The sequence below is a fragment of the Notechis scutatus genome, chromosome 3 (assembly GCF_049901735.1).
Source record: "Notechis scutatus isolate UNSWTSFEM ecotype Mainland chromosome 3, rNotScu1.2, whole genome shotgun sequence".
Lineage (NCBI taxonomy): Eukaryota > Metazoa > Chordata > Lepidosauria > Squamata > Elapidae > Notechis > Notechis scutatus.
The window spans coordinates 167,174,404-167,201,640 of NC_142011.1; the positions used below are offsets into that span (position 1 = coordinate 167,174,404).

Genomic DNA, 27,237 nt, shown 5'->3' on the forward strand with positions numbered 1-27,237 from the left:
TAAAATGTATCTTTTCGGAATCTTGTTAAAGTTTCACTGTTAATTCCTTTCACTTCCAGGTGGTCTCCTCCATTTTTCCAGATTCCACCCTTTTGTTTTTTTCCTTCTTTTAAAAGTTTTTGAGAACCCAGAAATCTTTATTATCCCTTTGACATTTTATTTTCAGCTTAAATACCTGTTAATGTCAAAGTGGATTTTTGCCGGTTTCTTGCTTAAGTCTCTTAGTTGTCAATATAGGGAAGAAAAGAAAAAAAACCAAATCCTTTCCCTTCCCTCTCTCATTTGCCACTTCAAAGTCTTCTTTGGGAAAAATATTGTTCTTTATAATTCAAATTCCAGGGTACCTTGTATTGTTGTTTTTCCAGTTCAACCCGGTCAGCCAAAACTTTCTCTTCTTATCTTCCTCCTGCACATTCTTTTCCGGTTGAGTTCTTCTTTGAGGTGGCCATTTCTGACCATCGCTGCAACTGCCTTTGGGAAAGGGAATAAGGCCAGCTGAGGAGGAGAGATGCAACTCTCCTTGACCCTGCTGGCAGTCTCCCCCCTCTTCACTACCTCTATGGGGTGGCTTAGCCCCAAAACCAGCCAGCTCGGGGCGCTCCAGCAGTAAGCACAGATCGAAACTGCGCATGATTTCAGAATTCAGTCTGTCACCAAAGAAGCTCAAACCGGAAGTCATCAAACCAGTCTTGATATGCCCATATTTTTAGTCCAAGTACACTTTTGCAGTCTGTGTGATACTTTCTCTAAACTGCATCCACTTTTCAAAATGGGTTCCTACAAGTGGTAAATTGCCGGAGAGATTTTCAGTAAGTACATCTTTGAAGTGTTGGACTTGATCTGTACCTGTAGATTGCTGATGTGGACTGGCTTTCTGACAGTTCTTGGTTCCTTATGATGTAAAGGGGCTATGTGAAGTTTGAGGAGTGACCAGACCAACTTGTAATCCATCTAGTACTCTGCATCTCACATGGCATGAATGATGGCGATGTCTTTAAGATCATGCTGATGTACTATGTCATAGTCAGGTAGGTCCCAATGTTTGATCCAGGATGCATGTAGGTAGTTTATACTTGTTTGCAAATCTGATCATAGTGTTAGTGATACAGAGGTTGTGATTCACAAAGTAATTAGTATCTTTGAAGCATTAAAGCAATTAAGTCCTTTTTAAGACTTTCACAGTGACTTCAAAGTCTGTTCAATTTACAGGACATGTCTCTACTTACACAGATAACATTTCTGTTAGGACCAGATGTGGATCAAAGCAAACACACAAAGCAAATACACAAAGATGGCTGGTGATAGCTTGGAAGCATCTTCCAAAGAATTCAGCTACTTTAATGATACATTCACACAAAAATTGTTTTTGTTTAAAATGGTTTTGAAACAGTCCTATGAAATAGTTCATCACATTCAGGAATCAACAATTGCCTGCAAATAATCAGGAATAAAGAGCCTGTTTGGAGTGATGGTGAAGCTTCAGCCCAGAAACTGGGATTCTGAGTTCTAGCCCTGCCTTAGGCACAAAGCCAGCTGGGTGACCTTGAGCTAGCCACTTTCTCTCACCTTCTGAGAAATCCTGCCAAAAAAACCTGCAGGGACATATCCAGGCAGTCTCCAAGAATTGGACACAATGAATGGAGGAAAAACAAAAACAAAAGTCAATAAAGAAAAAAACTTAGCAATAAAACTCGTCTTCATTTATTAAACATTAAAATACCTTACCATCTTGCTGACTTTGAAGATTTTGTGGACTTTGAATTCTTTCTTCAAGATTTGAACTGAGGTCAGAATTCACAGCAGACATTCTGGTAGAATCACTCAAATCAAATTCATCACTTTCTATGGAACTTTCATCCTGAAGATATAACATTCCATATCACATATTATTTAAAATATCAAGGTAATTTTCAAACATGTTTGTGCGGAATTGGATTATGTCAGGTAATGACAAATCTAGCAAGAAATACATATAAAGAGTCATAACACTTAAGATTGTAAGTATCTATGTAAGAATTATTAACTGGCTGATATCCCCCTGGAAACCTAATATTAACACACACGTATGCTGTGTATACATGAATTCATAATTAATGATTAAATGGAACAGAGATAGAAGGTTGCGCAAAATAGCTGTAATTTCTACAAACAGGTCACCATAACACTTCTATCTCTTAAAAATGCAGAATGAAATGGTGTAAGGTAACAGTGGTGCATAGTGTTATATCCTTGCTTTAGTTCAGGGGTTTTAAATTCATTGGGGTTTGGGGCACATCTCGAATGTTAACAATGTAGCAGATGATGTTGAATAAATCCTGTCTGTATGAAAAATTCATTATCATGGGAGACATTGATTTAGCACAGGGATCTTTTCAAGCTGAGGGCTACACTGGACATTTTGCAAACAATCTGGCACTGGGCTTTCTTTGGATGGATGGAAGGGGAATGATCCAAGGAAATACAGAGGGATTCTATTGTTTTTGAGATTGATAAATTCCCATTTTTTTCCAATAAAAGAGATTAGTTAAAGATATCAAAATGCAAGTAGGACAGGAGCCTGATGAGAATCATGGAACACATCTCTGGGTACACTGATAGAAAAATTAAGTAACCTGAACGTAATCTGAAGGAATTTGTTTATTTTAAGCATGACTGATTACTCATTCTGAAAGATGCCTAGAGAAACTCAACTTCTTCATTACCATTATCATCATCACCATCATCATAGCATATCATCATCATCATTTTGACTATTCTGTAATTTGCTATAAATCCTAGCAAAGAGAAAGAAAATCTAAAGGTATAAACTCCATCAAATTGTAATAGATGCTATAGTAAGATATCAGATAAAGGAATAGCAAAATACTTTGGAGTTATGAAAGGTAGGGAACAAACTTAATTTTGGGGCAATTGAAGCAGAGGAAAAAATTATGGATAAGTAATGAATCAGAACAGATTATCGTTGTTTCCATAGTAGTTTTTGTTATTGAAAAGTTTTAATGTATGAACTGTGTTTTGTTTTCCATCCAAACTATATGCAAGCATGATGAATTAATTCTTATAAATAAACATTTAGTATAAATTCATCATGTATTTTTTAAATTATGAAGTATTACATTGCATATAAAATTTGTTTACATTTTCTAGGGCCTCCCTATCAATCTATTCTTCACAGTATACAATATATCCATGAAATGAACTCTTTCCTGATGAAAGGATAGATATTCATTTTCTATCATACTTACTGTAATCTAGTGTGAAAATTAGTTACTAGTCTGCCTCGGAAAGTACTCATCAGGAAAAAACAACACTGTTTTCCAGAATAAAAGTAGTTTGATATAAGTCTTTTCCCTCAACATAGTTAACTTCATGCCGGCAAAGGAAACCTGTCTGCTGGCCTTGGTCTTATTTCTTCGCCACCTATATGTTCACATAGAGATCTAAACAAGGGAAAATCCTCCATGTAGGGTGTACATTTTCTCCTGTCCAACTTCTACCCACAATGCGGAGATAATCTACCTCCTCTACTCTATGAAGTATCTGAATAAAACTATAACAAGGTTATAGTAGACACCTAAATGGATAACTAAAATAAAGACATTTAATAAATGAAAAAACCTGAATAAATAAATTGACTACTTATTCCTAGGATTCCTCCCAATTCAGAGGAAGAATTAGCTTTCAAAGCTTTTATTTTCATGGAAAGAATAAATGTAACCAAAAGTAATAAATATTGTACAGGGAGGAGCTATAAGCATTAGGTAGCATTGTTTTAAATGAGTGCTTTGTAACAGATTATCTACCATATAAGTTATTTTATGAATGGGTAATGACTTCTTTACAAAGTAGTCTATTTTGCAAGAGCATTTGCGTATACTCAAAAATCTAGATCTGCTAACAATTCCAAAAAAGTAGGGAATCCCTGCTTTAAACTATAGTAAATGGATTAATTGTAAAGCGCACACTCACCGAACTGGTTGTTACACCAGTTGAATCACACCACTGGTCCTAACCCCTTAGTTAAAACCCTATTCCTGGTTGTTGTCATGTTAAAGATTCAGACTGATCATCCTATCTTCCAGGATCATATACATTCATAATAGGTAAGGAGAGTATGGCAGCATAATGTGTTAAGCTTGGATACTTTTGCAAGATCTAGTATCACAACCTGACTGAGATAATTGTCATGGTCCAAGAATCTTGGCATTAATTGCTAATTTTCACATATGCCCAGCTGTAAGACAGACAGCTGATATTCAGAATCATTCTTTTTTTAAAAAATTACTATAGAATGTACATTTGTAGGAAATAGTCATAGTTCATGGGGACAGTTGCAGGCAGTAGTAAAACACCACAAATATAGCCCCATTACTATACAGAGTACATACAGAAGAACAGTTTATTATAGCACACTTTTCAGACCTGTAGCTGTAGTTTGTAAATATACTGCTTTTCTGATTCTGTCTACTCAGACAGATGATCCCTGCTCAATAGAGTCGTCTGTATTCAATAGTTCTTACTCCCAGAAAAATGGGAATAGGTTAACAATGTAAGCCTCTCAGCAATTTTTTTTTCATGATGCATCATGAAAATATTTTAACTATGGTCAGAAAATATGGCATAGTATAAAGTGATTTGATACTTGGAATCATATAATTTTTTGTGTCTGAGCAGTAACATGGAATCACCTTGTTAACTTTTTCAGGGGTTAGCCAAAATTGGCTTGGTGCTGCCATCTGATGTCTACATTAAGGAAAGCTGATTGTAAATATGCAAATGTTACAAAAATGTGTTCAAAAATGTGTGTGTGTGTGCATTACAGAATCATATGTGCTAATAAGAAAACTCTGTTGTGAAAATAAATATTTCATTGCTTTTGAAGATTAGTGTGGATATTGACAAGAAAGAATTTTCTCAGTACAAGATATTCCAAATTTGATCACATTGGCTATGTTGGGCAAAAGGTACCTTTTCTCCCCCTTCTTTTTTTTTAATATATATCTAAATTCGTAGAGCTTCTTGAAGAAATACTATTACAATTAACAACAACCTTTTAAGAGGAGTGTAGAGGATCAACAGATCAAATAATATGCTGTTCTTTTTCGCTTTCTCATTTTATTGATGGTTGTGCTCTGGTGGATGGGTTAGAGTTAGGTTGGGAGCGAACCAATTAGCATATTATTTTGACTTTATTTTATACTTTTAGAGTAGAAGCAGATTATTAATTAGATCAAAGGGAAAGCTTTCCCATTTCTTCTTCAGACTGTTTTCTTTTCAAATGGTGAATGTTTTTGAAAAAGTAAAATGTCTTAGGTTGGATAAAACTGAAAATTGGATTCAGGAGGCTTTATTATGAATTTCCCTATTCTTAATCTGGACTGCCTAAGGAGTTGATGATTGGCCTCAGTTTTCTATAGGTTGTTTTGGACATTTATTTATTGTCAACTTTCCTCTTTTATGTGTATTTATGAGCAGCATTTCTCAACCTTAGCAACTTAAAATGTGTGAATTTCAATTCCCAGGATTTCCCAGCACAAATGCATCTTCAAGCTCTCAATACTGAGAAACACTGAGACAATTCAGTTCAGTTCAGTAAGTGCCATCTCATCAACTTTGCTCATGTATATGTCTCTCTCCGCAATTTATAGGTAAAAGACAAATTTATTATTATTATTTCTAACCACGTCATTCAATTTTGCCAGATAGTCATGGTAGTCAAATGTTCAAGACAATTTGTTGCTTTTAAACGTTCTTGATTCCTTTCAAGACAACCAATAACACAATGAAAAAAATATCCTATCATGTTGCTTCCCATATTTTCCCATTATTTGAACACTAGCTAATGATACAAGCTGTTCAGTTTGCAAAATTATTACTATCTATACATTTGTGAACTCTGTATAACAGGTTTTTTTTTTTAAAGTTTTCATGTTTACCATATTTTCCATTTGGAAAAATCAAATTGCATTAAAAAGAAAAACTCTTAACCCAAGTCCAAACCTCACACAGCAAATTACATGAATGTAATTTGAATATAATTATTATTAATATGAACAAGCTAAGTTTACCTCATCTTGTTGGGAATTTAATAGCTGCAGCTTCATATGTTTCATATAGGCCATTGTGATTGGCATATTATAATCAATCATGCTTGTCACCAATGTTGGAGGTTTTCCATTATCTGAAAGAATTAGAACATATTATATATTGTATTATAATTATAGGGTTCTACAAGCAAATTAATTGCAAACTGAGTGTTTAGAATATTTCCACTTTAGGAAAAATTAATGAGCAACTGCAACTTGATAAAACTCCATTGGGATTATAAACATTTCTTCATAATTACAAACTTTCTACATGACAATAAAAATATATTGAGATATTTTATATAGAGAGATTTGCAACAGGTCCAATGAAAGCCCCATAATTTAATTACATATGTATCACTTTTCTTCAGCAAGAAAGCTACATCCAGGATTTGCAGTTAAATGACAATGCATCGAGAAAGTGTGGCAGCACATTGCATGTACCTAGTTGTTGCCTTGTAAAAGGATTTTTGTTATGCTTCCACATACTTCAATAAAATAGGCCCAAACTGAATGATATGGCTGTATGATTAGCAAAGAAAGGTGCATGTGCCATGCTACGTTAAAGCACACACCATTCTACATTCTACATCTTCCTTTTTCTATACCTTCTGAAATATATTATGTGAAGACTTACATTGATCAAGACTATGAGAGTGCTCAAGATCCATATCTATGGCCCATCTGCTGATGATATAATTTTGAAAGATATAACATGTTCAAAAGACCAAACAAAAGTGGAGGAGTGGCATTATACATGAAGGAAGTGCACTCAGATACTGAGATCCAGGAATTTAAATGCCAAAGTCCAAGAAGATTTGAATAAAAACACAAGGTAGGAAACAATAAGATATTATTGGGGGAGACGACTGCTGTAGCCCACCAAGCTAGGCAGAACCTCTGGATAATGCCTTCCTGGACTAGTTTAAAGAATTTTCAGGGATGACATTCTAGTTATAAAGAAAACTTCAACTCAGATATTTGTTGGAAAACCCAGGTTCACCAAAACTGCAATCTTCCACAATTTCTCAGTAGACTTGCTGACCATTTCATGTTTCAGAAGACTGAAGACAATAACAGGAGGACTAATCCTCCTAGATAGGAATGGGATTTTTGGGGAGAAGTAACCATATCATCTTTAGATTCAAGATACTTCAGGAAGAGAAATTGGAGCATAATAGTGTGCACAATATGTTTCAGAAAAGGCAATTCCAGAGAAGTAACATGCAGGATCCCATGGGGGAAAAATTCTGAGATCCAAGATTGTGTAAGAAAGTTGGGAAATTCTCAAAAATACATTATTGAAACTATAGTTACACACCTTTTCAATAAGAAAAAAAATTGACATTTTAGAAATTGCACAGCAGGCTTTTAGGTGAACTAAGTGTTAGAAAGACATATTGAGTAAATGGAAGGTGGATATAATCACCAAGCAACTGAATAAGTAAGTAGCAAATAGCTCCTGAAATAAAGTTGGAAGGCTAAAGTACAAAAGTCACTTAGACTCACACAGGGAAGGCTTTTTTGGTACTGTAAATAGTGAAAGAAAGAAAAAGGAACGGGTGGGCCCATTAGTACAAGAAAATGATAGGATAGAATAGGATAGTAATAGATGATGGAAAAAAGCAAGCATGATGGAGAGAACTCCTCATCTCTTACTTTGTTTGATCTTCTCCCCAAAATGGAACTGGGAAGGACAGAGTGGCAACCAAGTTTTCAAGATTGTTGTCAAGACCCTCAAGGCTGGCAACATAAGGAAGCAAAAACAATATAAAATTTTAATGCTAGTCTAAGATATGAAAATGGTAAGAATTGGTTCATAAACTCAGTAATATATTTAAGGGAGAGTCTTTCACTGAATTGCCTCTTCTGAGATAAACACCAAATGTTTCATCCCCTGCTTTCCCACATTAATAATATAATGTGAATATGGATCTGAAAAATTAATTATCAAATACCAAGACAATTTTTTGACGGGGAAGATGAAGCAAACAATTACAAGTTATAGTAACTAAATTAATTCCTATATTTTAATAGAATATTTATTAAATATGGGGGGAAATACAGAAATGTTAAGGTATGCAAATGCAAATAGAACAATAATATATAGTATATGGCATAATGTAAGGTATGAGTGTTTGTCAAAAATGAGCAAAAATGAATATCTATAGCGGCATGCTTCTTTTCGGGATTTAATATTTTATTAGTTTATAACGATAATAGCATGCTTCTGATCACTTTGTTAAATGGAATAAGAATTAATTATGTTAAGAGAAACATAGAGTAATTTCAATTAAGTGAAAAAATAATGGGTTATGAATACTGTGATTCAGCACCAAGGTGAGTGACATGAAGAAAAGTGAATGGATAGTGAGCCAAGAATTATGCTTCAGTGGAATTGAGATCTTCAAAAATAAAAGATGAAATATCTGAAAACAAAATGCAATGAATGAACTGGTATGAACACAATGAAAGCCAGGATGATTTCCAGAGATAGTGTAGGAGTGAGCAGGCTGAGCTCAAGGTGGGGTCAAATGCACCATCAGTCTGGAATCCCTACATCCCTGAAGGAGATCTTGGAAGCCTGTTAATGCCTATCTAGTGCGAATATGCCTTGAACATTAGTAGATCAGATTTTTGTGTATAGATTGCTTGGAATAAACTTGCAATGCTTTTGAACTCTACCTGGTTTCTTGCACATGATAGATAGATATGGATAGATAATAGCATGCTTCTGACCACTTTGTTAAATGGAATAAGAATTGATTATGTCAAGAGAAACATAGAGTTATTTCAATGAATTTAATAGTGAATTAAACTAAAACTAGTTAAACTAGTTTAAACTATGTTTTTTCTTATGGTTTTAGTATTTCTTATCCCCTTTCTGCATTTTAATCTTAAATTGTTTTATCCCAAAACTCCACTAAGTATGCCAGAGAATAAACCAGTGAATAACATAGAATGGGAGCAAACAATATTTAGACATGGTTCAGCAGTAGGAACCATTGGAAGAATTGAAGACTAGGTTAGGGGTAAATCATTATGGAGAACATCTGTGTCACTAAAAATCAATAGCAACTTAAAGGCATAAAATCAGTCATACAATCAAGGTAACTAGCTGATCTGAAAAAATTTTCTCACTTGTCAAATCTCTTTTGCCTCCCCTCAAAATTCTTATGTTTTCTATGAGATCTATGAGGTTGTCCCTCTGTGAGAAAGAACCTTCCTTCTACAATTCAAATGAAATTTAAGAGTACTGATTTATTTATATTTCATACTTAATGGAAAACTTCTATAGATGCAAGAAGTCAGTAGAGAGAAAGCAGAGTTTTTCATTTCAGAATATGTTATTTAGGTTTGGATTGTATCTAGCCTAGAGTTTATCTGTACTTTAACCCATCTTAAATATTATCATTACATTTCATTTGTTAGATTCAGACTGTATCATCCTCCAGGATCTTAGGACTGCATGCTTTGCACTCATCAGATTCTTCCCCCCATCACAAAACTGAGGGATGGGTTTAGCTGAAAAAAAATCATGCATTGAATTTTCACACATCATCTTATTATACCATAGAGCAGGGGTGTCAAACTTGTGTCATCACAGCGGCGTCTTGTGACATATCAGCACTTTTTTTCCCTTTGCTAAACCAAGCAGGGCGGGGCCAGCACATGATACATCTGGGCCACGGGCCGCGAGTTTGACAGCCCTGCCATAGAGGATAGTTATTATATATCATTTTAGAAAAATGTTATTTTGCGTACAAAGAAAATGAATGAAAACTATCCTATCTTGGTGTAGTTGTTAAAGGCTAGAAACCAGAAGACTGTGACTTCTAGCCCTGCCTGTATATGGGTGACTTGGGCCAGTCATTTTCTCTCAGCCATGGCAAACCAGTTCTGAAAAACCTTTCTGTCAAAACTGCAAGGACTTGTCCAGGCAATCTCCAAGAATTGAATATGATTGAACAGTAGAAGAAAAAAATTATTGACCTATTGTGGCTACATGAGAGCATACATAGTATTACATATAAGCCTTTCAGAGAATTCTGGAGACATGCTAAATATATGCTAATGCAGAAATGAGATGATATGAATGTTTCAACCATTCTAGTGTACAATTTTATGACTCTCCACTTAAATCAGGAAAATATAAATGGGCTATGAATAAAATGCTTTACATCTCATTATTTGACACCAAACATACCTTTATGATCAGCTCCATCTGGGTTTAAATGCATTCTTTTCTGGCACTCTGAGCAGCTCATTAGGAATCGTGTCACTGCTTCTCTTGGTAAAAAGGCATAGGTCTCAGAAATCTGAAATAAATAATGAAATATAGGTATTATAATATAAGCTGAGTGGGTATGATTTAATGGAACCTATCATTATATTTCTAAATAAAGTGTATGATATCATAATTCCTGAAAATCCAATAAAGTATGCCTGAATACTACATTGAATTTCAAACAATAGCAGCTTACAAGTCCACCAAATCAAGACATAATGATAATAAAATCATTTTTGCTTATGATAAAAAAATCAAGAAAATAATAAATATTCAGATGGTGTTTCCAAAATGTCTTTTGTTCATATGCCCAAAATATTTGTTTTTATTTGTTATAGTTTTACCACTGTTTTTATTGTGTCCCCAATTTTGCCTTTTGATAATACTTTGTTAATTGCATGTCAATTTTAGATAGTAGCAGGAGAAGATCAGCTACTTTTAAGAGTTACCACAGTTAGATGCCAGGTGTTGGGGACAATATTATGACTCTGTAAATCTCTTACAGAGTGCTGTAAAGCACTGTAAAGCTATATATAAGTCTAAATGTTATTGCTATTGCTAGTTATTTCAGTACATGTTTCAACATAGGTATTCATTCCAAATAATGATATTAAAATCCTCCAAACATTACAACAGAAATACCTTCCTTTTATAATCACAATGTTCCATTGTGCACTGTGCATAAGGGGAAGACCTAGTATCACAATATTAAGATATATACTTGATCACTCCTTATCTTGCCCACCCCATGCCTTGCTATGTATAGAAGCCCATATCCAACATAGTTTTTAGTTCTATTTACTGCTACTTTCAACAATAAACAATTATATTGGATACTGCCATGTTGCTGCCAGACAGACTGAACCACTATTTAAAATTAAGAGTGAAAATTTACACATTAGTTACAAAAATGTACACATTAGTTAACGTCTCTAACATATTCAAAAATTGAAATTAATGAAGCATTCTTGTAGATTAATTAGCAACCTGTATTTTGGGGGATGTTTCATTTATTTTAATAAAAAAATTGTACTGAGTTCACCATTCATTCAGATAGGATAGAATTTTATTTGGAAAACAAAAGAGTTAAGCTGTGAAACTGGTGTACATTTCATACACTAGAACTTAATAGTATAGTGCCCGGAGAAAGCATTGGATTGCACAAAGGAGACTTGGCTTCAAGACCACCCTCAGCCATGGAGCAAACTGGGTGATTTTAGGCAAATTACCTCAACTTCTATCGACCTACATCACAAGATATTTTTGTGGGGGGAAATAGGGGAGGGAAAAATGTATGCTGTCTGAACCTTGGGCAGAAAGTTATAAATTTTTGTTGCCTATCAAAAATAGCTCACAGGGAGAAATACAGTTCTCATAACATGGCACAAAAGATATTATTTCTGAATGAGAAAACATGGCCTTCTCTGTATACTCGCATATTAAATACTTTTAGAAGTAACATCCATGATCCATTAGGTCATCATTTTAGAGATATTTACCTAATCAGAAAAACAGAATGACTACAGGCAAGCAAAAAATAGTGGATGTGGGAGCTCCCTATTCTTTCCTACCTCCCTTCCATCCCTTCTCTTCTTTCCTTCTTTTCCTCTTTCCCTTCTTCAGCCTCTGAAGTTACAAAGTATCAAACAAGCCCCAGAGTTTTAGTAGTACATAGATTAACAAAAAAGTAGAATTTATACTCTGCTTCAGTCCCAAAATTATTTCATTCATTCTCAGCTACAAATTCAGAATAAAACAAATTTGAGGCCCCTTCTGTCACCATTTTCACTTCCTAAATTCTCAGAAACAATGTAAAGCTATCCCACAATCTTCCTCCTTACACATTCCTGACTTGAAAACACAAGTTGGAAGCAGAAAATAATGTTAAATAAATTGTTGCCTGGGCAGTAACATGGAGTTTACTCCATGAAAGATTTAAAAATATAAATCTCTAAAGCCTTACTTCATGTTGAGTCATTTGCCTGGTCTTACGAAAACTACATTCTCAGTGGTCCAGCTGCAAAGCTAAAATATCAAGCCCCTTTTCCCTGAGAAGAATTGCTAATAAGGCTAAAGCTAAAAGTTAAGGAAATGAAGGTGAGGCAAGAATTACCACCAGTAGAGAAATGGTCGTAATTTCTTTCAAAAAAGAATACTAGTTTTAACAATAGTTTTACTGCAGTTTGAATGCTACCAAATGAGCCCAAAAATAAATTGCCTCTGTTCTCCAATATGATTGCATGTGAAAAGAGAAATCTGTCCCTTTCTTCAAACTAATGCAGAATTCTTGTGTGACATTCCTCTACATGCCACCAACATACAATATAGCAAGTAGAATTGCAGCACAGGATATGTGTTGCAAATATTGTTAGCAGTGCTATTCATCAGATGCAACAGAAATAAAACAAGGTTATGCCTCCATATTTCTTCTTTCTGTTTCTAGGCAACTTCCTAGCTGAACTCTGTCATGAAAGAAGTGTACAGATATATGTATTTACTCTTTTTAAAAAAATATGCTCTTCTGAATCCATTATCCAGTATCCATGACTATATTCATCCTTCTGTATCCTTCATTCCTCAGATTTATATAACCAATGGTACATTTGCTATATTATATACTGTGCTAATATATTTCCAGACAATGTCCTTTCTTGTACATGACAAATGCTAAACATTTAGAGTATTGTGACTGTGTTATTGTTATTAAATAATTGATGATTTAGAAAAAGATGACAAAGAATATGGTTGATGTGGTGTATACAAAGAAATGTAGGCATACTGTAGATGTAATTAATTATCATGCTGGAAAATGTACTCCATGTACTCTTTTGGAGTGGGATTTTGATTGCATTTGAAATTTCATCCATTGAAGCATTGTTTTAAATGGCTTGATTTTAGGCAAATTATTGGTCCTTATTATATAAGCTACACTAAAGCTTAGATGAGGGTGTCAAAACTCAGTGCCTTGTTCTGCTTGATTACAGTACCACTCTTCTTTGTTCTCCTTCATCATTTATGCCTATTCACTCTGCTCAAGATATTTGGTATAAGAGAAATTGGGGAGGGGAGAAGGAGAATCTGCATGTCTGGAAGTCCTCATTGTCATTGGCACAGGCTAATAAGTAATACATATGTTGCATATGTGATTTTAAAATGTATAGATGCATTGTACAGTTCAATCTATTAATGGTATAGTTGGTATAGGTCAAATGGTATAGGTCAAATTTTGGCAGCTAAAACATCTTTGAAATGGATTCATTCATGATAAAACTAATTTTAAACATTTGTATATAAAACTGATAATATATGAAAAGGTTTTATGGTTTATTTATTTCTTTATTTTATTATTTAGCTAAGGTCCCATGATATAAATAAAATAAAATCTTTTATTTATAAAATAAAACAATTACTTTAAAATAATCTACAAGCATATATACATGTCAACTCATAAAATATTTCTATGGTCTTTTTAGAGTTGCCACAGAAAGGGAGGAGGGAGCAGTGCGGCAGCTTGGAAATCAAAAGTGCATTCCATAAATAGTTTTCAAAGATAGTAGCTAGGTGACTGAAGTTTTTGCTACGCAAAATTCTAACTAGAGAACATGATTTATTATTCTTGGCTATGGATGTGTCCCATTGGGGAATATGAATTATGATACACCCAGGGGGTGGAGGAAAACCAGGGTCAAGGGTGACAATGATTTATGTGTCTCAGAGTTGGCTACACCCAGGCAGTGCCAGACATTTTAATTCCCAATAAATCCTCTTGAAGTTTTGAAAGTTTGGCTCGAGACTCATGATTTAATTGGGGTAACTGCCATAATCCTGATAATACATACACACACAAACACACATACATAAGCATGGATAATCTGAGATGTAAAGCAATTCATTGCACAATATTACTTGTTATGAGAATTTGTCTTCAACATGTTGTGTAGCCTACACAATGGCAGTTGTGTGACTGAACAAATTTGAAATAGCGTCCATATGGTAGCTATTAAAATGTGTTCAATTAAAATGAATATACTGATTACTTTTCTCCTAAAAAGTGTATATATTTAGAAAATTTCAAATGAATTGTGTGTTTTCAAAAACTTATTTTATTCTCCACAATATTTACTTTCTCTTTACAGCAATGGCATAAATATCTTGAGAGAACTACCTTGGAAAAAGCAGCTATAATGGTAGAAATTACAAAGAAAAAAAATCTCAGAATGTGAATGAGCAGGTAACCAGCAAAAGAGCATATAGGATCAAATGAAACTGAGTTTATCTTTGCATGATTGCGGAAGTGTTATTCCATCCTATAACTAGATTCTTTTTTGTTGCCTTAAGAACTAAATTTAGTATGAAATCATTTTGAACTTGTCAAATAAATATTTGATATAGGTACTTTTCTGATATAATGAGACAGGGAACAGGTTGCTCACAACTTAGCTGCTGAAAGAGAAACTATCTGTTAGCTGGGATAGATAACAGTGCATTGCTTGATGTTGTGATGGCTGTCATACAATTGACTTGCCAATGCAGTTCCCATCAGTACTCATGTATTTGACCACCAACTGCCCTACAGGCATAGCAGCTTTGACATGACAGAACACTTATAATTCATGTCAACATCCAGGTTCTTTCCCTAAGTGTTTTTCCTATTTTATCCTCTTCCTACTTGTTTACAAACTACCACAGTGTTCCAAAACAAATTTGCCAGCTTTATAGTGCCACAAAACCTTTATTATTTTTCAGAGTTGGAGTCAGAACAATGATACTTAATTTATTCATACATGAAGTTCAAGATAAATAAACATGCCAACAAGCAAGATTACCCTGATATCTAGAAAATAGCAACATTAAAGTTGAAAATATTTATCTTGTGTGCATAATATTTAATAGTGAAACCCCAATAATTGCTCAGAAATAAGTTACACTGAGAGTAATGAAGCTTTCTCACAGATATATGTAAGTAGCATTGCAACAACAGAAAAGTTACTTGATCTAATTCTTGCATTAAAAAATTGAAGTAATCATTCATATTATTTCTCTGTGAGAGAAAGACACAAAATAAGAAATTAGGGAAATGGTAAATTAGCTGACTGAGAGAACTGATGGCAGAGGGGAAAAAAGAATGGACAAATTAGCTGACAAAAAAACCAGATGATTAGTTAGCAGATAAAATAGAGAACAACATATTGAAAATTATTTGAATGTGACTTGTCTCAAAAAATCTTACAACAAACATTTAATTATTGTATTGAATACTGCTTAATTCTAAAGTTTCCACTGGTTAAGTCTAATGACTCCAATAAATTCCTTAAAAAACCAGCTGCTCATCCCTTATTTGAATTGCTAAGGTAAACAAAAAGTTGGTATATAAGGGACCATTGCCTTGTGATTAGGTGATCTTTGTGTGATTTCTATGTGTAAAACTCTTTAAAAAGGACTTTTAAAGAGTTTTACACATAGAAATTACACAAAGATGTTTTTGAAAGAATTTACACATAGAAATTTTGCATCATTTAAGGCACCAGATAAAATCAGGTACTTTCAAATAGCTTTGGAGAAATTTTAGGGTTATTCAGAGAATGGATTTACTTTTTGATTTTGCAAATTCTTACACGCCACTGAAATTTTCCTTCCCTGTGTGAACAAAACTGAGGGTGAAGGCTGAGTTTCTCTATGTTCTGAGTAGCCGATCAATGAGTTTGATTACATCTGTAAACTCATACTTGTCAGAACACTATCAGAAGAGTGAGAGTATGTGTGCCACACTCATCTGATATAATTTCTTTAGATGAGTTGAAGGAAAAAAGGATGAGAAACATGGTATACTCTCCTGTTCTTTTTGCAATCTGATCTGCTCTTTCTTGTATTACCTTCTTTTCACTAAAACCATACTCTTTTATTTTCATTATTGTCTTAACTCTCAATTTATTCATCTGATCTGTAATATAGTCCATGATGGTCTCTGTAGTCCAATCTGTCTGCAATTGTTCGGGTCATTCAGTCTCTTGTTTATTCAATTTCTCCTAATGGTAATGTATTTCTTAAGTCTCTCAAATTCCCCCCTCCCAAAAAATAAACAACCAATTCTGTTTCATTCAGGTATTTGTCTGTCCTGACCACATTCTAAGTGAATTTTTATTTTATTACTGGTGGGTTTTCAGTATTATGATTGTGTATAATATATACTATTATATTGTGCATATATAAAATTATATTATATTATATATGCAAGTGTTAATATATACACCTCCATTTTCTAAATTAACAGGCAGCACATAATTCTCAGAAAAAGTTAACCCTGCCAAAGAGCTACAGTATATCAACAGACTGTTTAGTCCAGAAAAATCAAGTCATAGGCTTTTTATTTTTTAGTAAAGCTTATTTTTTAAATAGTTTTTGAAAAGAAGTTGAAGTAGGTTGGGGCTGATCCAATAATCTTCCTTAAAACTATTTCACATTTTTATTATATAAAATCTTGAAGTTATTTGCCTTAAACTTTCATCATTAATGTTTTGGAAATAATAATCTATCATCTCTGCTATGTTATCTCAATGAAAAAATCGAAAGAGGTGTTAATGTTCCTTATTAGTTCAGTGGTCATTTTTTATTGAATTAATCTCAAATTCACTGAAACTAAATTTTGTTCCTTTGTAGGTCTAAAACTCAAAGTTAATATTGCTTTCTTCAATTTGGAACTTGGTTGATTCATACATTAACAATGCCCCATTGTAATGTAAAAGTACTTTGCTTGACTAAAAGATAAATTAGATAGGTAGAGGACTTAAGAAGGCATGTTTTGTGACTGGAGAATTAAAACAGGGGTTTCAAATTGGAAAACTGGTTCACTATGAAAGTAATAGACAGCCTACATTACAATTGAAATACTGTTAAGAATAAAGTGATTCAAACTTTTAAAAATCTAAATTTATCATGTTTCCTGAAGATTACCTACTAAAATTATTAAGGAACATTTTCATTTATTATTAATGTAGTATATTAATATATTATATACATATGTTAATATAAATAAGTAATAGTTATATATTATTTAAATATTCATCTCTATGTATCTGTGTATGTTATCTCTAAGGATAACATAACTTATCTAACGTTTTAATCAATTAAATGTTAAATACAAAAGAATCAGCTTGATAAGTAGGATACAAAATATATATACAACTTGATTTCTCTATCAGTTACAGGAAAATAAGTATGAAACATTATTTAAATGTACTGGTGAATTGGCTCTGATCTATCTGATCAACATGGAATCCAAATATATTAAAGCATATCTCAGTTTATTAATGCAAGTCAACACAGATTCATGTAGGGATAAAATGGTGTAATTGAAACATATTTGACAAATATATGCCTTATTTATCTTATTTATCTTGGGTAAAACATAGCAATATGCCATTCCTCTTGGTGTAAGATTATTTACTTACTGCTTTATAGGTTCTTTTTTGTCCAGCATGTTTTCTGATTTGTTCTCCATTTGGTCCTGTTTCCACGTGCATGGAGTAGATGATATCAAAGAAATCTTCAACAACAGCTACCTGTCTTAATGACAGCTTTTCATCTACCCCAATTCCATCCTAAGAAGAAATGACAGGAAACACAAAATGAATATATAAATTACTAGAAAACATATCTTACGGCCACAGTAAATTGAAGATATTGACACTGATATCTAAAGATCATATACTGCTTAACAGTCAAATCAGTGTTAGTAATATTATCACTACACAATAAATATAGATGTGTATAAGATTCTAAGTGATGATTTATATTTAATTGGAATAGATGAAGCAGTCAAAAACTGATTCAAAATTGCATTTTAATTAGAAGAATTGATTCAGTTTGAACAGAATTTGTGAATGAGTTCAATAGAAATCTACGTGTGTATATATATATATGCATGCGCACGCATACACACACACACACACATACACTGGACACACACATACACATACACACATGTATGTGTGTGTGTTTATTTAAGATTACTACTGAATCTTAAAACAAACCAAGGCATGGTTTCACCTTTCTTCAAAATCACACAAATGGATCCATAAGCATAATCGGAACATTTTATTTACTATCCTTTTAAAATGGCTGACTACTGCATTTAAATTACAGGTAGTCCTTGACTTACAATCATTCATTTAATGACCATTTTAAGTTACAACAGCACTGTAAAAAAAGTGAGTGTGCAGTAGTAGAAAAGAAAATGTGGTGGAGTGTTGGTACTGCATTAGCTGTAGTTGATTTCGCTGGGTAAGCCTATCGCAAATGTGTGAGGACAACTGCATAAATATTTGACCCAGTACTTGACAAATAACATATTTAGCAATGGTGAGGCCTCAGGTAAAATGCTGGCTCACATCCAAAGAGCATTAGACATCTGTGAAATCTTATACATAAATATTCAGGAATAAATCCACTTATGTTCGGTTGGATGTATATAATCTGTTAATAGTTATAGAAATTCACCCAGTCAGATTAATACAATTAGATTCAGTTAACTTAAATGCTGCGACTTGAATGGAATTTACACATGGTTCACTTCAGTGGACTGGGACTAATGCTGTGCTTAGTCTGATTTGCTGAATCTGAAAAGCACACCTGAGGGGGAGGAGGAAGAGCCTTGCTACAGAATACCAAATATGTTGTCTTGTCTTGATCTTGTGTAATGCTGATGTGATACTATGTTTTTTGTTTTGTTTTGCTGGCACATTTATGTTGCACACCATACAATTGCTATAAATCTATAGGTGCTTTGCTGACTAAGGAATTCTGGGAGTTGAACTCCACCCATCTAAAAGTGGGCAAGTCAAGAAACTTTGACCTAAAATATTTGTCATGTTTCTTACTGTAACCTTCAATCGGGCTTGTTGTGGTTGGAAGAAAGTGTCTTATTTGCTCTTGTTTTTCTTGCTCATTAAATACATTTTTTTTCTTTGAATTATATTTAAGGCTTTTTTCTGCTAGGGATTTGTTGTCAGATGACAAAAGGGAGGCTAGGAAGCTTCTTATTACTTGATCTTGCACCTTTTATAGTATTCTCTATGGCTATGATGGAACTGAGCAGAAATTGGTGAAATACAGATCTTCCTCCTCCTCCTCCTCTTCATCTTCATCTTCTTCATTAGAAGGGACAGGAAGTATGATTGGAAGGTACACGTAGATCAGTACTTCATACAGTGTTGCAGTTTTTTTCTGTTTTCCTCCTGCTGTTCTGTTTCATGCTTCCTACCAGATCACAGTGCGAAAGGGACTGGTGATATCATAAAAAGTTGACAACACTCTCCTAGTGCAAAAATGCTTGGGATGCTTCCTGTCATCAATGGCTGGGGATTTGTTAAAAATAAATGCAGTACTTCATGATTATGCCTTGCCAGAATCATTACAAAATTTAACACAGACAATTTTACAAAGCCCTAGCTCTTTGGGTCATTTGTGTTAAGTAAATTTGACCACTAACTCAGTTTATCCAATTAACTTCTTGTATTTATATGCTATTGAACTGGTAGGTTGGCAGGAGATGGGTCAAGTAATGGAAGTTCACTCAGTCATGTGGTACTTAGGACTCAAACTGCCAACCTTCCAGTTGACAAGCCCAACATCTTAACTGCTTGGTACACCATACTGCTAAAACTTTCTGGTCAATATTGCTTTTATTGGCTGGCAAAACATCTCCAAAATTTCTGTCTTGAATTTTCCCTGCTACTACTTGTATATTGAATTCATCAACCATGGCACTGAATTATATATTTTTCTTTAAGATGCTTCTTTCCTTGATGTTATTATAAAACTGAATCTTCAGTAAGACAGAGCAATACCCATGAACAGGGCTACTAGATTTACAAAGCAAAAATCTGAATGGAAGCAAATAGAAACTTTATCTCTTTTTCATTATCTAATGCCTTTCCATATTTATATAACCTTATTTTTCAGGAAAACAAATATACCCCAAACTACAATCACTCATTTATCAAAGTCATATCAGAACAGCAGTATATACAGTAAGTTATAGGGGCATGGTTACCAAGCAGTTAAGATGCTGGGCTTGTCAACTTCCTGGAAGGCTGGCAGTTTGAGTCCTAAATACCACATGATGGAGTGAGCTTCCATTACTTGCCCCAGTTCCTGCCAACCTAGCAGTTCGAAATAATATAAATGCAATAATGTAGTACATCGCACATAGACATTGAAAATAAAATAATAAATAAAACTATAATAACGAAAAGAAAGAGTGCACTCTATATCTATATCTATATCTCTACAATTTAATGAGCTCCTCACTCCAATGGCTTCCCAGATTTAGGCTTTCTGAAAGATCACCAGGATTCTGAAAGCACTTCTGGAAGTACACAATGGCAATGGCTGCAGAGTTTTGTTTTTTTAAAAAAAAATTTTTATCTGAGATTGGCTTCAAAGTCATATGTGTTCTGGATAATTACGCATTTGTAGCATTAATTATGAAAAATGTAGAAATTACTGATCATTAGTATTTTCACTTTTGTAACAGTCTCTGACTTAATATTTTCTACTACAAAGAAAACATTTGCAATGTGTATGCTTTCTTGCAGATGTTTCATTACCCAAACTAGGTAACATAATGGTGCTAGACTAGCATTGATGATGTTACCTAGTTTGTGTAATGAAACATCTGCAAGAAAACAAGCAACCTCAAAGAGCACCAAGGACTCCTCATAAACTGAATTCTCAAAGTAAAAGTGACAATATGCACAAACTTAAACAGAATCCATTATCAATTGTAACAGTATTTAAAATTTAAGGCGGGGGGTGTTACCTAAGGAATTCTTCCTCCCATTTACCTCCATTTTTAGTATTACATTAGAGGCCATTTATTTTTATATTCTGGGAATATATAAAAATCAAGGCATAGTTTACTAGGATTATAATCTTCCCAATAGTGCTAAGTATAGGAAATAAGAAATCTTCTAAGCAATACCTATTTAGAAAAAGCAAAATTGTCTAATAAAAAAAATCTTGGATTTTATCAGATGTACCTGAGAGTTGTCATATAAATAGAATTATGGCGTCTCAATCTTTTTTAGCTATGACTTGTGTATCTAGAGAAGTTGGCAATGGGCATCTACAGAAGAAATGGTTAGCAAATATTGACATGTATGTAATGATGATGAAATGAAGTTTTTAATAGTACATATATCAGATATCAAAATGCAAGAATGTAATGACAGCATTTGTATGATGATGTCCATCATCATCATTTTGTTTGTATAAACACTGCAAGGATGGTTTTTTTATTTGTGACATGATCTTCTGCTTAAAAACAGAAGCAATAATTGTAAGGTTCAAAAAATGGGCAGTGATTAGTATTCTCTCCAAATGTCTGCTTTCAAGATTACCTCTGAGAGGGTTTTCATGTTCAAATCCCCCTATGATTTCTTAAGTCAGATGGTAAAGCACAGGTCAAATACAAATTCCCTTCTAGCCTATTAGATTCATCCCAAGTGCCTCCTTTTCTGTATTCCAAAAATGTTTTCCCAGAACTGGAAAAAGGAAATTCACCATTGGCTAGAATTTCCCAGATTACATGACTTGAATAAAACTGCATCCATTTGAATCAAGATTGTTTTAAAACCTAATTACTATTTGGGGCATTCATTAAGGAGATGAACCAATAAGTAATAAACCCCAATCTTCTGTAATGTGAGGTTACCCTAAATTAGAAAACTTAACAATTTAGGGGAAATGTTACTAAACAAAAGCATGTGCATATTTTTTGCAGAGAATCATTAAAATAAATAAAAAATTAAAAGCAGTGTTTAAAATAATAACAATAAGAAACTGCAGAAAAATGTTCATATTTCTATTTCTATATACATATTCTCACTCCCAAATCATTTAATTTGTTCTAAAATAATCAGTTTATGAGAAGGTAAACAACAATTTATACAGTTGTCACAGAGAAGATCTCAGGCTGATACAGAACTTCTTTCCCCTAGTTGGACAATAAATTATATTTAAATTTTGCACTGGCTTTGAATCCTTGTTACTATCTCAAATTTTTCACTCAGATCTAGGTGATAGATAGATAGATAGATAGATAGATAGATAGATGATAGATAGATAGATAGATAGATAGATAGAATCAAATATGATTCATAGTTTGTTAGCTATCATACTTCTAAGTAGCATGTTTGATATGATTCTCTTTCTGTTTCAGTTTAGACTGTGCTAGAAGGATTAATCCTATAATATCAAACTAGATGATCTAATCATCTCCATCTATGATTTTGCAATGCAGCAGCTGTACAACAGCTTGTTGTAAACAGGTTCATTGTCTCCACACTGTTCCCAGTGGACAACTGCCTCTTTCCCAAAACCACAGCTATAACTATTAATTGTCACTGGGCTAGCAGTCTCGGGGAAAGCAAAGGGCAGTTCACAAGGTCCACCACTTCTGTATTCTCTACAGCCAATACTACAGGCAGATCTGTCATTCTGAATTACCTTTTGTTTATTACCCCTTTGTTTATGCGAGTAAGTTAACAAGAAACAATTGTGATAGCCTAGCAGTTGAATAGGATTGAAGTAATGAACAATAATTTACAAATTATAGTACAACCAAATATAATATTTCTGATTGACATGGAAGGGGAAAAAACAGGGTTGAATAACACATCTACTAGCCCTCCTTCAAAAGATCAGATTCTTCTATTGGAGAAAAAAACATGTAAGAAAACTTAAATAGCTTAGCTTCAGGTTATCTATGGAACACCTTTCCAATACAAAGCAATTTATCTATTAATATGTTTGAGAGAGGCTCTTCTATATGTCCCACATCTTAAAATGTGTTTCACAGAGATATGAGAAAAGTCTACGGCTATGCTATCATTTACAAAGGGGCTTGATTAGCCAGTTGGGTGACCTTGGGCCAGTCACTCTCTCTGTCAGTCCAACTCATCAGTTGTTGTAGGAGAAAGGTGTGTGGGATATGCTTACTGCCTTGAGTTATGTGGAAAAATAATAATTATGGAATATAAATAATTAAATAAACAAACAACAAACTTGGCACTGAAATAAAAAATGTGTACACCAAATGAACCTGACTCAGAAGCAAGTCCCAAAATGTATGTAAATTATGATAACTATGACATTCAAAGTAGAACTTTCTACAATCTCAGATTCATATACAAAAGATTGCAGAATATAGATATGAAGTGAAAAGAAGTCTCAACCCTCCTGTAGTCAAACCATTACAGAAAAGAAATTAAGAAATATTTGCGTCATGATAAATATATATATTTGTAGAAATAAAAAATATTAATTGATTAGTTCCCATGAATATTCACCAGATGAAATTCAGAATCACAAAATAAAACTACTGCTTTTAATTTCAATTCATAAGGAAATGACTGAAGTATTTTTAGTATATGATGCTGAAAAACTCAGTTATGCCTTATTAGCTGATATTCAGAGAAATCTCTTTTAAAAAGTATGCAGATTCTTATTTAAATCAAAATAAGGGAAAGTGTTAAGTAGAGAAAAGTGATAGTATGCATCTTCAATTGTTTAAAAGAGGCAGTGAGATATACTGCTACTGAAAATACAGTATACATTTCTGTAAATAACTATTATTTGTGGATATCAATTCATCCACAAAACAAACTCCATCAGTAGTAATAGAATGTAAGAAATATCAAATTCTAAACATGCAAGAATAGACTTGGTCATGTGATATCACATGATGAATGGCTATTATAGTTCATTTCTAATTTTATTTTGAAATGTTCAGCTGATCTAATTGAATAATATGAGGGGGGTTTCTTTCTTTTGTTAACCTACAGATTATCTCCAGTAGAGGGAGTTGTATATTTCTTCTGGAATTTCAAAAAGTGTTCATGTTTATTTTCTGTCATTGTGATGAAAATCCAAAGATAAACAAGGAAAATATTTCAGTGGTGTACATTAAATGTATATAGCAAGAAGAACTGATGGCAGCTGGACCAAGGCAGTCATAGTATGGATCCCACTTGAAAAAAAGCAATCACAAAAGAGACCTAAAACAAGATAGATTGACGACTTGCTGAAGTGGTATTCAGCATTTTGGGACTTGCTTCTGAGTCAGGTTCATTTGGTGTACACATTTTTTTATTTCAGTGCCAGTATTGTGCGGGGCCAATTGGTAAAAGAAAGCTCAGGACTATATTGGTTGGAAACATGTGGAAAAGCCTTAATCCTGCAGTGGATGGACAATGGCTAAAAATGAATGAATGAATGAATGAATGAATGAATGTACATTAAAATATCACAGTATAAAACATGTAAATTTATATTCTTGCTGCTACTGCTGAGGTTTTTCTCCCTCCATATTTTGCTGATGCTAGAAATTATAGTAAGACCACAACATATGGAATTAGTCTCCCTGTTGAACAAGCTGATTATGTAGTAATCTCTCTATTGATTGACATGATCAGTCTGCTATCAGATAGAACCATCAGGTTATCGGTACTTGCCCTCCTTGCATTTGTTGACAGCTGTTGCTTGGCAGAACTCCAAGTCTTTGATCAAAACTGTAATCAGTAATTTTTTAGACTTCATTCCACATATACATGATTATCCAGGTCCTGTTACTTTACAATACAATATTGCAATATTTTATATATGGACCTACTTCTGTGGACTGCACAACAATTTAACTAGTGCAAAATGCACAGTCCATATTACAGCCAAACTTAGTTTCAGGTTTATTGGCTTTTAGTTTATTTCCAGCCACTCTTCAAAATACCAATTTATGAAACACAACATATGAATATAAGTTGTTAAAAGGTTTGGTCCCAGGTATTAAAGAACTGATTTTCTCCCATATAAGCCTGCCTGTCAACAGTATTTATCTTTTGCAGTCTTAAATGTTCAGAGTTCCACCATCAAGAGATATACATTAGCCTGAGGCCTCTATACAATAACTCCCAAATGTAGAATGGTCTCTCAAGAGATGTTAGACTGGCCTTCTTTGCTGATGATTTTTAGACAAGTTGTCAAAGTATTTGACCTATTTCAGATTCTACTTGATGTTCATTTGTCTTTGTAACTGTCATATAAGTTTAAAAAAAATCTTAATATTGAAGGTAAAGGGCAGGGGCTCTTTTAAAAGCTTCATATCTAAATTCAAGTACTTCTACAAATGAAATAATAATTGTACATTCAATATAGATTAACAAGCTAATTAACCATTTTAATGATATAAAGACAATAATGTAAGCCATCACAAGAGCATTTTAAATCTTTGCAGTAATTATTAAAGAACAGCAAGGAGACCAGACTATCCCTTGCAAGGCACTTCATGACAAAGATGACGAATTTGCCTCGTCATCCATTCTGTGTCCCTCAGATTCCTTGTCTGACAATTCATGTAACTTTCAGAAGAAGGAAATTCTGATGGAGGCATGGTGAGAGAGAGAAAAGTCTTGAAGAGCAGAGACTATGATTGTGGCAAATCAGTGAGTAGACTGGTTGTGAAACTTCCACAGATACCTTCCCAGATGTCAGGAAGATGAACCAGTTCCAGGCACATCAGAAAAAGGGAGTTGGTCAATGGTTTCAAGCAGCTATCTGAGAATGATTTGGCTGAAGCACAGCTGCAACAGGACAGCCCTGGGGCTTCAGGTGGGGAAAGCACTCAGCTGCAGCTGGTAAGTGATGAGAAAGAGGAACTGCCTTCTGCACTGATCTAAGAACATGTAGGGCAGAGAAAAGATAGGAGCAGTGAAGGTCAGCTCAATTATGTGCAAGGAGGCAGCCTTGCCCCTCTTGATGGGCTGCATCAGAAGCTGGCTATTGAGCACAGCAGACAGATGGTATTGATACTGGGAACATGTTTGTTTCCTTGCTGTGTGTTCTTGCCTTGAACTCCAGATTGTGTCTCTTCAGCTGTGGCCTTGCCCTGCCTTGCCTTACGGCCTTGCCTTTGCCCTGAGGGTTTGATTTTGTTTGTGGGCTTGCCTTGTTGATTTGCCTTTGCCTTGGAAACTTGCTTTTGCCTAGTGGAGTTGAGCTGAGCTGGTACCAGGATAGGGAATTGCTGGAGAATACCAATTCAGGCACAGAAGCCTTAATAAAGACTCCTTACACCTGTGGTGTATGTGTGTGTGAGAGAGAGAGAGAGTAGGATAGCACACTGGTTCTTCAGAACCTCTATGGATAAGTACTCTGGATACCTGCTCCATAAAGCTGCTTTCAAAACAGCTGCTTCTTGTGAGGAGACCACAGCATAGCAGTGTCCAACAGGTCTGAGTGCTGGGAGACAATGGGATAATCATCAAGCTTCCAACTATGGTCAGTGTCCATTAAAGTTTGCTAAATCCATTTCCAATCACTTCTGTAAATTGCTTACTTAGTTTAATAAGATTGGGGCTGGGCTAGGGACTTCTGTCCTCACTCTGAGTTGTGTTGGGGGGTTGTACAAAGGGAGCTCACCTAATCTCATTGTACACATGTTGTAGTTTGACAATAAAGGTAATAATAATAATAATAATAATAATACCACCTAAATATCTTAAGCATATTAGAGGACTTTGGAATGACATGCCTGAAAAGTTACTTTGTGAGTTTATCTTTATTCCTGAACAAAAGAAAAATTAAATATAAATTTAAGAACTTAGAGAATTTAAAATAAATAGCAAGAAAATAAAGATTTTGAACACAAAAGTTGTAAATGAACTAAGGTCCAGACAAATTTGGAATAGTGAAACTTTTACTATAAGATTTTGGAATTAACTATTAAAATATACAGCTTTTTTGAGAACCAAAATTTTGACTAACACAAATCATAACAGAGATGAGAGATCTTATAATTTAAATTGGACA

General features: G+C 34.0%; 1 protein-coding gene across 7 annotated transcripts in view; it reads right to left on the minus strand.

Moving 5' to 3' along the window:
- The window catches only part of NOL4 (nucleolar protein 4), a 129,802-nt gene that overhangs the window by 63,554 nt on the left and 39,011 nt on the right, over positions 1-27,237 (minus strand). For 5 of the 7 annotated variants that reach the window (XM_087961696.1, XM_087961697.1, XM_087961695.1 and 2 more), the window contains exons 2-6: positions 17,823-17,972; positions 10,294-10,405; positions 7,746-7,829; positions 6,069-6,181; positions 1,726-1,858 (exon numbers count right to left, since the gene is read on the minus strand). In XM_087961696.1, the coding sequence (XP_087817822.1) occupies positions 1,726-1,858; positions 6,069-6,181; positions 7,746-7,829; positions 10,294-10,405; positions 17,823-17,972 (592 nt within the window). The remainder of the gene's footprint in view (positions 1-1,725; positions 1,859-6,068; positions 6,182-7,745; positions 7,830-10,293; positions 10,406-17,822; positions 17,973-27,237) is intronic. The other 2 variants (XM_026670293.2, XM_026670292.2) reach the window with 1 other exon arrangement.